Source organism: Callospermophilus lateralis, chromosome 6, assembly GCF_048772815.1.
Source record: "Callospermophilus lateralis isolate mCalLat2 chromosome 6, mCalLat2.hap1, whole genome shotgun sequence".
Taxonomy (NCBI): domain Eukaryota; kingdom Metazoa; phylum Chordata; class Mammalia; order Rodentia; family Sciuridae; genus Callospermophilus; species Callospermophilus lateralis.
In genome coordinates, this window is record NC_135310.1 from 107,749,887 (window position 1) to 107,764,355 (window position 14,469).

General features: G+C 38.4%; 1 protein-coding gene across 1 annotated transcript; it reads right to left on the bottom strand.

The window, feature by feature from the left end:
* Nucleotides 1-865: 865 nt before the first annotated feature.
* On the bottom strand, nucleotides 866-13,916 carry Adgrf4 (adhesion G protein-coupled receptor F4). Its single transcript, XM_076860114.2, has 8 exons — nucleotides 13,830-13,916; nucleotides 12,813-12,867; nucleotides 9,814-9,965; nucleotides 8,299-8,550; nucleotides 5,950-7,332; nucleotides 2,334-2,375; nucleotides 1,842-1,901; nucleotides 866-913 (listed from the first exon to the last, which is right to left on the bottom strand). Exons 1-8 carry the CDS (start codon nucleotides 13,914-13,916, stop codon nucleotides 866-868), a joined length of 2,079 nt encoding a protein of 692 aa, XP_076716229.2.
* Nucleotides 13,917-14,469: the final 553 nt, after the last annotated feature.

Below are 14,469 nucleotides of genomic sequence, written 5' to 3' on the forward strand. Positions count from 1 at the left end.
TCGCTCCTCTTCCGGTATTTATTTAGTCATTTCTTTTTTAATTATGAACTGAACTCTGTATCCTTTTGAGTGAATTTCAGGGCTAAACAAACAAGTAGAAGATATTTCAGAAGAACCTGGAGCCTTCCTGTTGCCCCTGGAATCACAGTGGATAAAAGAGCCTGTTCCGGTCCTATTACAGGCCTGCCCCTTCACCTGAACAGCAGAGGGCGCTGTGCGGCTGTGGCCTCAATAGGAAGGAGGTCGCCCTTTCTGCCTTCCCAGATGGGGTTCTCCCACCTCGAATCCACAATGGAAAGAAACTGCCTGCTTTTCACGTCTCTGCAGCTCTCCTCCTCTCATCTTGGGGCCACCTGACAGATCTATTTCAGTCCTGATTCTAAAAGCAATCTAAACCCTAGATTATTGGAATAAAAGGAGTCTCCACCCACCGTGGGGGCCCTCCATGTTCACTGGAAGTTCTGCTCTCATCTCCCGCCCTCTTTCTCTTCCAATTCTTTCATTGGAATTCGGCCTCCTCCAGAGGCTCAGTCTGTAATTTTCTATGGTGGCTTAAGTACTGGCTTTTCCCTGTGGGTTAGCCCTGCCCTGGAGTATGCCCCTATCGTGTGCTTACCAAACACCCTGGGTGCTTAAGGTCTGGTCATTTAACTCAAGTGACACAGATTTTAAAGAAAATGTACACATTTTCATTTATGTGCCAGGAAATAAAGATGTTCAAGATGTTCTATTTTCTAAAATATATGTCCCCTAATCCCCTCCCACCTCTTTAGAGCATCATGGATCAGGCTATTGTGTACAGAGTGGCTCAGTACAACTTTCAAGTGAAGTTTCTCTTTGAGTTTTTCATACTCACATTTTACCCTCATCGATGCATTAATTTAGATCCATTGGTTGGACTTAATGATGTATTCTAAATGGGGGTAAAAATAACAGAGGTGACAACAAGTAAGGATACTGACAAAAAAAATGATATATATTTACATATATATGTGTTTATGTGTAGCCTTCCTAGAGATAAACATGTGAAAATCACAACTACAAGGAATTAAATTAACATATTTCACTGAATGTAAGGTTATCAGTTACATCTTTTTTGTTTTGCTAAAAAAAAAAAAAAAAAAAAAAACTTGTCAATTAAGCCATGACATATTTAATTGGTTATAAGATACATTTCAACTTTAAAGGTGTTAAAAGGCTAAGAAAATGCCTATCTTAAAATTGAAGAGATGTGGTACTAAAAGTCATACTCAGTACAAGCTAACCCTAAATGGTGGCTCTCAATATATCCAGAAAGCTTGTTTTCAAGGAAGTAGCTCTTAATAAGAATCTATTGGTTGAACAAATAAGTTTTAAATAATATAGCCATTTTGGCAGTTTTAGTCAATACCCTAAATGGCAAACAGCCAGGTCAAATCTTCCTCAAAGTTTCCAGATGGAGCAATTCTCACCAAGCTGGGTGACCATGTACGCATCTAATAAGTACAATCTGTCTTAACTTCCTGACCCATAAAATGAGTGGGCTGCACTAGAATCTTATCGCCAATTCAACTTTCATTTCCTGCCTCTCACCTTTTATAAATCAAAGATCCTGGGTTCACACTGTCCTATTTCAATGGGCCCAAATATCTAGCTCAAATACATCCAATGTGCAAAATTCTCTCATAAGGTATATTCTGCTGAAGTTCTGTTTTAGCAAGAAACTCCAAATTTACAAAATGAAGACATGAGTGAACGAAAGGTGGCCTATTGATTGTCTTTGCTAATAGTCCTGGGTACTGAGCTGCAATATTTATGACTGAGGAGGACACTGACCGTCCCATGTGTGTCTAAAAGCTTACCTCCGCTGCCCTCGATTTCCCCTTCAGAGAAGACATTCTCATCCTCAAAGCATCTCTTATCTAAAAGAGCAAGGACAGAAATATCTCACAAACCATCAGAGGAAACAACAAAAATCCCAAGACTCAAAATTGTCCTGAAACTTTAAGACCAGTAACCCTGACAAAAGCAGCATCCGATGGCTTAATATAGTGACTGGCAAATAATATGACTTGGGTAAAAGTGGAGGTGTGGTTGTAATCAGATTTAGAATTAAAATTAAATTTGTGGCCATGGTTTCTATTCCTTTCACCAATTATGCTCTTACACAACCTCCTGCTGACCTGATAAAGAGTGAGGTGAGAGAGTACAGTTCTCCCCTCACAGCGGATTCCCTGAGCTGTTCTCTTAAACACAGCTTCCTGGACTATACCCTCCCATCAAATTGCCTTGTACTGCTGCTTCCTCTAGCCACATGGAAATCATCTGCAAGGAATGAAGTGAATTCAAATTACCTTGTGATCCATAATGGTTCCAAACAGCAAGATGAAGAAACCCTGTGGAAAAATTCAACAGAATGATGAAGATCAGCTTCTCAAACAGTACCCCAGCTGTTATTTTAATACCATGTTCTCCGTAACTTCTAGGGCAGCAATTGGACATTAGAAACTATGCAAACAAAAATGCATTAATGGGTGTTTTTTTTTTAGTCTACCTCCTCCTTGGATGAGAATCCCTCTCTTGAGGCTTGATATTTATTAAATGACTACAAATATAAAATAGAATCTTCAACCGTTTTAAATCTTCTTAACTTTCTTTTCAAATAGTGTAGTAGCTGTTCTTACTTATGAGGACAGTTACACATGACACCGAATCTTGTAATTCAAAATCACAATCATGGAAGTCGTCTTAAGAAAATGAAACTTCTTTTCTAGTCTGCTTTGAGTTGCAGTTACTGTTCTGTAAATAGGCAATTATGGGCTCTCAGCTAGTGGAAGAATATTTTTGTATGAAAGAAAGAGAAAGTTACAAAGACCTGAAAGGCCAGGAGGGTCTCTTGACCATCTAAAGATAGTTTAATGGTAAAGAAACACCAGTCAGGTGACTAAAAATGTTAAGGTGAGTCACAGGGATAGCTTGTTGAGAAAGCAGGGTTGTATACAAGTAAAAGTATTTAGGGGGCTGGAGGGACAGCTGGGTTGGCAAAGCACTTGCCTAGTGTGTGCAAAGTCCAGGGTTCAAACCCCAGCTCCCAAATCAAAACAAAGTGGGTAATTTTCTTTCTACCAAGAAAACAGAAATACAAATGAGCTGAAAAAGAAATATAGAACAAAACATCCTGGAGTTTAGTTAAATTCCAAAGTAAGAAAGAGGATGAAATCATTAGTCATTAATTAGTAACTTCTATAGTGGGATAATGCATGTGAATCCAAACGCTTTTGATTTCTAAAAAATAAGAACAAAAAGAAAGAAAGAAACTTGAGATGAAATTCTAGAGTAGTTTTGAACATTTTTTAATATGTTTGTTGATTGATTATATATCCTCTTCTGAGAAGTGTTTGTTCAGTTCCTTGGCCCATTTATTGATTGGGTTATTATTATTATTATTATTATTATTGATGTTTTTGAGTGTTGGCAAGGATGTGGGGAAAAATCACACTCATACATTGCTGGTGGGACTGCAAACTGGCACAGCCAATCTGGAAAGCAGTATGGAAATTCCTTGGAAAACTTGGAATGGAACCACCATTTGACCCATCTGTCCTACTCCTCAGCTTATACCCAAACGACTTAAAAACAGCCTACTACAGGGACACAGCCATATCAATGTTTATAGCAGCACAATTAACAGTAGCTAAATTGTAGAACCAACCCAGATGCCCTTCAGTAGATGAATGGATAGAGAAACTTTGGTGTACATATACAATGGACCATTATTCAGCATTAAAAGAGAATAAAATCATGGCATTTGCAGGTAAATGGATGGAATTGGAGAATACAATGCTAAGTGAAGTAAACCAATCCCAAAAACCAAAGGCCGAATATTTTCTTTGATATAAAGAGGCTGACTCATAAAGGCATTGGAGGGGGAACATGGGAGGAATGGAGGAACTTAGATAGAATAAAGAGGAGGGAGGAGTGGGGGGTAATAGGGGTAGGAAAGATGGTGGAATGAGTTAGACATCATTACCCTAAGTACATGTATGAAGACACGAATGTTGTGAAAATACTTTGTGTACAATCAGTGACTTGAAAAATTCAGCTCTATATCTGTAATATGAAATGAATTGCATTCTGCCATCATGTATAACAAATTAGAATAAACAAATAATAAAAAAAAACTTGAAACAAAGGTTTTTCTTTAATCCAACAGGAAGAATGAAATAAATATGCTACACAGTTTTTAAAGAATTCTGAGTAACAGAAAGTCAAGAATAATATTTTTTTTCTAGAGAAGAAAAAGAAAGATTTCCTAATCTTGTGAAAATGGAAGGAAGACCAGTATTACAGAGGAAAGGAATCAGGAGAAAGAAGAAGGAGAGGAAAGGGGAAATACTGGGAAATGATATTAGCCAAATCATATTGTTATGTTTTGTGCATACATGAATATATAACAACAAATCCTACTATTATGTACAAATATAATGCACCAATAAAACACAGGGAATTAAATAGTTAATGAGCATAGTTTTTGTTGTTGTTGTTGTTGTTTTTTAGAGAGAGAATTTTTTTAATATTTATTTTTTAGTTTTTGGTGGACACAACATCTTTTATTTTATTTTTACGTGGTGCTGAGGATCGAACCCAGTGCCCCGCGCATGCCAGGTGAGCATGCTACCGCCTGAGTTACATCCCCAGCCCCATGAGCACAGTTTTTAAAAGAAAGAATTCTAAGTAAGATATGTAAGTGATCTGAGTTGGAATTTTTTAAGTCTGTCTTATCTTTTGAATCCCACACTGAAATAGAATAATAATATCAAAGAAAACATTCAGCCTTTGGTTTTGGGGATTGGCTTACTTCACTTAGCATTATATTCTCCAACTCCATCCATTTACCTACAAATGCCAAATAATAATTAATATAAAATTATTAATATAACTAAGCAGTTATACTGATATAGTTGAAAGTGGTAGTCAGGTCATTTTTTTCCTGAAAAGATCCAGATAGTAAATATTTTAGGCCATGTGGGCCATGCAGTGACTCACATGTACCAATGCAGCTCAAAGGTAGTCATGGGGGAAAAGGTAAAGAAACCATCAAGACTATATTCCAGTAAAACCCTATTTACAAAAACAGGCAGGAGGTCATAGTTTGCCAACCCCTGATTAACAGCATAATTGAGACTGCGGACTTGCCAAATTACCTATTACTCATAGGCATAGAAAGCAATTTGGCTAATGACAGTGTCCCAAATGTACAAGCTGAGTAGCAAGAGGGAGTAAAACAACTTTGAGACAGTCGATCTTGCCAAACCAACTATGTGAGAGTCCATTTTAGATTCTTATCTTTCTTTTACAGATAAGGAGGTTGAGACTGAGACTTTACCATATGTTTCCCAAGACCAGGAAAAATATGGTAAGATCCATTTCATTAAATAACAACTTAGATTTATTTCACAGGGACTAGCAGGGAAGAGGTATGAGAACTCCTGACTGGTTAACATCCAAAGTGGATGCCAAGGGCCCTCTCTTCATACTATAGAAAATGGTTATTTCACTAAAAATGGGCTATTCCACTGGAAAAGGATAAAATCGTGCTAGTTTTGAGGCATGATGTGAGCATGGCTTCACACCTCCCTGACTTCCTCTGTAAGATAAGATTGACTTCTGGTGTTGAAACCTTAGGAGGATCACTGAGGAGAGGAGGAAGGAGATTTGCACCCAATTGACCTGATCAGGTAAATTCAGTTTGACAGTCAACAGAGTAAGAGACTCAATAAGATGTGGAAGGAAATGGAAGGGGTGTTTTGAGTTCTGTAATTTTAAATCATAGTCTTTTTTTTCTTTCCTTTTCTTTTTTTTCTTTCTATCCAGCCAAGTTACACACACACACACACATACTCACACACACACACACACACTCACACACACACACACACACAAAAAAAATATCTCCCTCTTGGAACTTACCTGGAAAGCATTGAGCAGAGCAAAAATTATATGGAATATCAATGAAGTTTCTTCTATGAGAATGGCTATTCCAAAACCCCAGGTTAGTCCTAGCAATGGGGTGAGGATGGCCACATTTTTGCTGATCCTCATAATTATGGCCATATCCTGAGACTTGGAACTGCCAATAGAGGGCCTCTGAGTGTTGATAGCAACAACCAAAACCACAAGGAGATTCACAGCCACAATGACCAAGGCTGGGATGACAAATGCAAAGAGGGCTTTGGTATTATCCCAGTTAAGCCAACAAGCATCACATCTCACATAGCCTTTCTGTGGCTCTGTGATAGCAACTGTGGTGACAGCAATAACCAGCGGGCACCCATAGCCAATGGCAAAACCAATGACCATCATGTGGGACTTCATCATCCTACGGAAAATGACCAATATTCCATAGATGATGAGCAGCGCTTTGAAGAGCATCCAGAAAAACAGAGAGAGGTAGAAAAAGTGACTGAAAAATGTCACTGTGACACACCAGTTGTCTTCCTGGGACTTTACGGTAAAGTTAGAGCCTATGATGAACCACACATTAGCAATCAGGAGCGACACTGCTATGTTCACGATGCACACATGATGCATGTATGATATCTCTGTCACAACCACACGGGACCAAACTGTGGCTTCAATGATCAGGCAAAGAACCAAGCTAAGAATTGAGATGCTGAGTCCAATGCCAGTGATGTAGTCCAGGGCTTTGTCACTCACAGATTTGGGGGACATTAGGATGGAAAACGACATCATCACATTGGTATAGTTACAATGGCATTTCACTTTGTCCATGGTATCCACCATCTTCTTACACTGATTCTTATCCCACATCCTTTTCTGGGAGTGCCAGCCAACACACTGTGCCCTGGTACTTCGGGATTTATTGACTTTTTCAAAGGTGAATAAGATTTTCTTCATCGTTTCTGGCAAAATGACTGAAAGGACCAGACCATTTATGGGTCGGGAAACACTCTCATTTGGCAAGTGGGGTTCTTTCAGAATGGCCCCCAAGGTTGGAAAAGCTATGCTAATGGCTCGGAATGTGCCCCCTGGTGGCAGTTTGTGTAGCTCTTGCCTGGGAATTTCTATCATTCCTAAGATGCTTTCTGTTGTATTATCCATGCTCATGGAGAAATTGAAACTTCTCTTTGTGGTGTTGTGATTGATGTGAAAGCCTTTCATCTGAATGAAGAGTTCATCCACGATGTCCTCAGACTCATTGTGGATATGGAGTTGGCTCGCAAACAGATTCACTGACTGCAACAAATTGGAGCTGGCATTTTTGTCAGGAATGAAAGGCCAGTTTGAAATGGCTGCTGTGTCCAGAATGTGGTTGGCCACTTCACTGTAGCTCTGCAGTGGAGGAAAGCTCGTTATTGTACAAAATGGATTTCTAAAATCTAAAATTTCTAAACATCTAATTACCTGCTCTTATTTGACATATTTCTCTTCAAATTCTCTGTATTCAAGTCTCACATAAGAAAGGTTGCACACAGGGAAGAAAAGTAAAAGAACTCATATATAAATGCATGTACACACATACACACAAATGATACAGACCTAGCTAAGCATTACCTGCTTTATTATTGTACCAAAGGCAACATCTCCAAAACACAGGATAGAGAACCCAAGTTTCCCATGAGATATAAATGATTATTTCAGGAGGGGAGTAGCAGTGGATTCTTTGGTGATCTAAGTTTGAACAACACTATGTACCATATCTCTATCCCTCCCTTTAATAATAAGTGCCGATGTTCATTAGCACACTAAAGGATCTACATTCTGCCATAAGGAAAACTGCATTTTTTAAACCAAAATTTCCTGCAAGTGCTATGCCACCTTTCAAAGATAGAAACACTGAGCTGAGCACGGTGGCTCACATCTGTAATTCCAGTGGCTCAGGAGGCTGAGGCAGGTGGATCACAAGTTCAAAGGCAGCCTCAGCAACGTAGCAAGGCCCCCAACAACTCAGTGAGACTCTGTCTCTAAATAAAATACAATAAAGGGCTGGGGATGTGGGTCACTAGTTAAGTGCCTCTGGGTTCCATCCTGAGTATCAAAAATAATGGAATCTCTGTTAACATTCCTCAGAACAGTTGTGCTCTACCAGAACATAATTTTGGAAATACTAGAGTAAGTTCTGTTTTGCTCATGGTGATCACAATGTATTTCAAATCTTTTAACTTACGTCGATAGGCAAAATTGAAGTGAAATGCCTGATATTCTTATTATGATAGTTGTAGTTTTTACCCTGAAAAATACATCTGAAACTGTTAAAGTGTAAGATATTTTAAAAAACTATTACCAGTGTAAGAGTACCTTTATTTTCTCCCGGGTAACACCACCACACAAATCCGTAGAAATATTTTTCAATAACTCCACTATAAATGCAATATTTCCAGATGTGGTTTCTGAGGATTTCACAACATCAATGATGCAAGCATAATCATGAGGGCAATTCTTACAGATTCTTTGAGCTACACTCTTAACAGGCTCTGGAGCTTGAAAGTCTAGAATGGGTAGAGGTATAGAAGGTGCTGCTACAGAAAGACGTAATGCCACATTTGAGTCCTGTTTAAAAAAAAAAAAAAGATTGTTATTTTATTAAAAATGATTGAGTTTCTGGCATGTATCATACTAAAGGAACTAAAAGCACAAACAATCCACATGGAAAAGAAGCAAGTGGTCCTAAAAAGGGGTTTTAGTGTTGAGAAGTAGAGGAAGGTAAGATAGGGTCACAAATAGGCATCAACTTCCATCAAATTCCCATAGAAATCAGGATACTGATACTGACCTTCCCTATTGGAATTTACTTTCAGGAAAGTGGCTTTAACACAAGTATTATTATAACAAGATGATTTTCCACAGAGATGTAGAGAAAGAGAAACCACATGGAATTTCAAATGGGAGTTGTTTTTGGAGGTTGGCAGTTGAAATACCAAATGCTAAAGAAATACAATTTTGAAAAGTTTATAATTTACAAGTTATTTGCTCATTTCCTGATGCTTTTACGTAGACTCCCTCAGAATGTGACTTTGAATAAGACAAAGCAATAATTTATTTCCTTTAATTCACTTTTGAATGTCACTGCAGTTACAAGGATAATTATATGATTACCTATGCTAATTGACAGACTCCATAGGAAGTCCCTTTATAAAACCACACAGGAAATGCAGGGACCCACATGCTTCAATGATATGAAGGAAAGACAGAAAGAAATGAGGGCTAAGTGCAAAAATATAAAACAGGACATTTTAATTTTAACTGAGGTGTGTTCTCTACATTGAATTTCTATGGCCTCTGAATCATACATCTCTACTTTATTTTGGTCAAGAGACTGAAAGTATTAAAGAAAGATATCAGGGGCTGGGGCTGGGGCTCAGTGGTAGTGCACTTACCTGGCATGTGTGAGGCACTGGGTTCGATTCTCAGCACCACATATAAATACATAAATAAAATAAAGGTCTATCAACAACTAAAAAATATACTTAAAAAAGAAAGATATCAAATTTAATTCTAGACATTCAGTTGATTAATTAACACAGGGGCATGCAAATCCACCTTTAAGGCTAAATTTGAATCTCTAAGCAATCATTTATACCACAGGGTAAATGAACTTCAAGTCTTTGTTGGGAAAAGGTTCTGAGAAGGGAAATAAAATTGGCAGAGATGAGAGTACCCCAGAGTTGGGGTAAGAGAAAAAGGACAAAAGACAAATTTAACCCACTCTATATTTTCCTAAATCCAGGTCTGAGCTGAACAGAGAGCATTACATATGTCTCCGCTACCACTTGGGAGATTAGCTCCTATATCAATAATATACAAATGAGTCACCTTAAAAAGTGTTTCCACAGAAAGGCTTGTACATGTTTCAGTTGATTTTTGCCACTTTTTTTGATGACATATAAATCCGATTTCTCCATGAAAGTGCTTAGCACAGGGTTGGCTGCAGTTGGTAGAGGAAAGGCAAGGTTCATGACATTTCTCTAAAAAGGAAAAAGAAATGAGTGAGAGACCAAATTAGCATTTCTGCACTGGCACTCTGATAAGTGCATGTAATTCATTCTGGGACTTTGGGGATTGCTTCCCAGAGGAAGTGACATTGAACTGGGTCTGCAGCAATGAATAAGGGCTGCCAGGCCAATGGGGATGCTGGTGTCTAGGCAGAGTGAGCAGCTTGTGGAGAGGGCAGCTAGAGGTCATTTAGAAAATCTAGCTCAGAACACCTGAGAGGAAGTACCGGCAGTGAGAATTGAAGGAAAGCACGGGTAAAGTCCTGAGGGGCACTGAATGCTGTGCTAGCATCAGAGTTACCAGAAAACATGATTGGATTTGTTATTGAAAGGTAATTGGCAACAGCATAGAGCAAGGGTCAGTAAACTTTTCTGCACAGAACTGTATAAGTAGAGTTGCCAGATAAAATACAGAAAACCCATTTAAATGTTAATTTTACTTCAGATACAGTCGATTCTCATTATTCACAGGAGTTATGTTCTGTGAGTTCACCATGAATTAGCATCTGAACCAACCATCCCAGGGGAACTTAAGGTTAGATTCCTGCCAGTTTCTGCTCATGACATTTTCATCAACTGATCAATATATGAACTTGTATTATTTGTTTCTGTTAAATAACACCTTATTTAATATATATTGTTGATTCATTAACATTGAGTTCAGGGCCCATAAGCACTGCAACTCAAGCCTGAACCAAGTTTATCTAACCCATGTATTTTCTCCAGAAAACACCACAGCCTTCTTTGACTTAGGAACACTAGACAGCACTTTGGCACTGTGGTTGGGGGGCATTTTATACAAAAAAGAAATCATAAACAAAAAGCACAAAAATGCAAAATCATGCATTATGCAGATTGGAAGAGACTCATTAGTAGTATGAGAGCTAGAATAAGAAAGCAGGATATTGTGGTTTGGATATGAGGTATCCCCCAAAGTTCATGTGTGAGACAATGCAAAAATTTTCAGAGGTAAAATGATTAGATTAGGAGAGTTGTGACCTAATCAGTGAATTAATCCACTGATATGGATTAACTGGCCTGTAACTGTAGGCAGATGGAATGTGGTTAGAGGAGGTGGGTCACTGGGGGTGTGACTTTGGAGTTTATATTTTGACCCTGGTGAACAGAATTAGCTCTCTCTGCTTTATTGCTGCTGTGTCCTGAGCTGCTTTCCTCTGCCTTTCCCTTCCATTACATGGTGAAACTGTGAGCCCAAACAAACTTTTCTTCCTCTACTTTTTTTTTTTTTTTTTTTTTTTTTTTTTTTGTCAAGTGTTTTGGTTGCAGTGACCAAAAGCTGACACAGGGTATCACCTTGGCCAATCTTATCTGGGAACACATGCATTAGGCAACTCCATTTTTCGCTGTTCTATGCATGTCTTGAATGATCACAAGAACACTGCATTGATTTAAGGGTTACAAATAAATTTCAGGGAGTAAGTGAATTTGAAAATTTAGAATCTGCCACAAAAAAAAAAAAATGAGGGTGGATTGAAAGTGTTTTGTTAAAAAAAAAGAGAGAGAATTATTTTTACTGTATTTGTGACACATGCAATATTATCTATTGCTTATCTGAAATTCAAATTTAACCTGGCATCTTATATTTTTATTTTCTAAATACAGCAAATTCTAGTCAGAATAAATATTTTCAACTTTGCAGATCACATGGGTGTCTGTCGCATCTACTCAACTATGTCTTTTTAGTGTGAAAAGTAGCCAAAGACAGTATGTAACCGAATGGGGATAACTGTGTTCCAGTAAAAACTGGTGGTGGGCCAAATATGGCCCATGGATCAAAGTGAATTAACACAAGACAGGAAGTCTAAGAATGAAACTGTTGAAGTAGTCTTAGAAAAATTGCCTTTAAGATAGTGACAGTAGAATGGAAATATGTAGATGATGCTGAGACCTATTAGGTGTTGAAGTCAATAAAATGAGATGACCAACTGGTTAGAATCAAGACATGCACCCATACTTAGGGCCGGGACTACTGCTTTCCCTTGGAAAGAAAACAATTGGGTTTGTATTTTTCCTTGACATCTACCAAATGTAACAATTTTGCAAGTTATTTAACTGGAATAGTTCTTAATTTTTGCATTCATTTGCTTAGAGATGATGCTATAATGTTGTTACAAAGGTTTAATGAGACAGCCTCTTGTTCAATACTTAGATAAGTGTTGTCATAAATGCCCAGTAAATGTTAGCTACCTTTCTCTCCTCTTTCTCTTTCCAAGTCCACATCTATTTAGAGATGCATTTGCCACCAGAACTATACCTGTCCATGACTGTGCAGAATCCAGTTATCCCTACTATGTGGGTGTGAGCCACATGATTTTGTTATGTTACTACTAATGACTTTACCTCCTTAGTTTATGTCTCACTTCTTGAGAGTGACCAGTCTCACCACCATGGTATCCACCTGGCATTGCTTCAATAGACCTCTCAGCACCACAGGGCTGTATATGTTAAAGCACCCTGAAAATATCTAAAGGAAGGAAAGGAGGAACTTGGTCCTCTTTCCTGTTCTGCCTGTTGTTAGCTCATTAGTTTGAACAGATTTACTTCCTTTGGGGTTTGAAAATGGACATTTATCAACTGCTGTAGAGTACACAGGAATGTTTGCAAACTCACTTCACTGACTATGCCATGGATAATGGTGTTGTCGTAATAAATCTACCAATAGTGGCAAATATGAAGGACTTGTTAGAAATAATGATTTCCTTGGACACCTGTGGCCTGGGGACATGCTTGGAACATCAGTGTCCTTCCTTTATCCTGCCCTGTCTCCAAATGTATAAAGATGGTTCTAGAGATACATACCTTGTATCCTTCCGGTCCCAGGTTTCCCTTCAAAGTTTTGAAGTTTTGCTCTATCCTGAAAAACACAATCCCCAAAGGCCCTCTTTACTGTGGGACTGTCTTTGCTCATCTCAACTTAGAGGCTCCATGTAAATATAAAAAGGAAATGTGTTCATGATGAGGAAAATACCTGCAGCAGATTCCTGTGATGGTATTGCAGGAACTTGCCCAAGGGAACACAGATGAGAGCACAGAGAACACACTGCCCTCCATGAGGGCTTAACCTCGACAGAGTCACTTGGGCTCTGAAGGTCAAGTTAGGGGATAGGGTACATCATTTTTTTTTTTTTTAGTGGTCAATGTACCTTTATTTTATTTATTTTTATGTGGTGCTGAGGATTGAACCCAGTGCCTCAAACATGCCAGGCAAGCCCTCTATTGAGCTATAGTCCCAGCCCCTAGGGTACATCTTTGGGGCAGCTTTAATTATGCCAATCAAGCTCAGACTCTATTAACTATAAAGGTGAAATGCTGTAATGTGACCCTCCAGCTACTTCCTTAGAAGAAAGAAATGGACATATACTAGGAAGGGTCATGGGTTATAATAACAGAATAACAATTTTTGTAGACCTATAAAGGACTATAAATATTATCTTAAAAAACAAACCTCATATTATAGATAAGGAAACTAAGACTCAAAAAAGTAAAACAACTTGTGTAGCTAGTGAGAAGCAAAATCAAGATCTGAATCTAAGTTGCCCTACAACTGCCAGACTAGTACTTTCTCCTCTCTTCAGCTCCCTGTCCACATTCCCTGTGGCTTGCGAAGGCATGGTTCTACTATGCCATTGCTCTCCAATCACATTCCTGCCACCTTTCCTCTATGTTTATGCCCTTCCTTAGAAAATTAGTATCAGCAAGAGTAAACTTATAGTCATATAAATGTATTTAAAAGAACGTACTGTTGATCAGAAAGCCAGCCATCTAGAGAAACTGAGGGATTTCTCTTGGGACCATGTAGAGATGGATCAAACTTACTTTTATATGATTCTTGGGTCTATGGTGGGAACATTCTGTAGCCAGAAAAAACACTACGCAGCAAATCATGGTAGCCTGGGACTTCATTTTCACACATTAGGATCTTAACCTGCAATAGAGGAAAAAAGTGGGTCCTGCCAAAGGGGATCAGTTCACATAAGTGACATTAACATTGCACTTAGCAGGCTAACCAGTCACTTAGCAAGGGGACTCTGAGATATCCACACCCAAACAACCTGCTCCCAAAGGGACACCAACCAATATCTATTTTCAAACCAATTAAGATATAAAAAAAGAAAAGTCTTTCTCTGAACTGTTGACCTATCCACAACAGAAGACAGGAATAAGGGAAGCACCAGGACTGATGTAAGTCCAACAGAGCATCGGTCCTTATTTAATCTACGTTTCTTTAAAGTACCATTTGTCAAAAATTGCTATTGCCTATACTAGTCTAAACACTTTCTTTGCTTTAATTCATTTAATCATATAACAGAAGATACTATTACTATCCTCATTTTATCAGTAGGAAACTAAAGCACAAAGAATTGAGCAACTATGAGCCCAAGGTCACTCACATAAAAAGTATGAGAACCTAGAGTCCAGCTCAAATGGCCCAGCTGGACAGCCATTCCTGATTTCT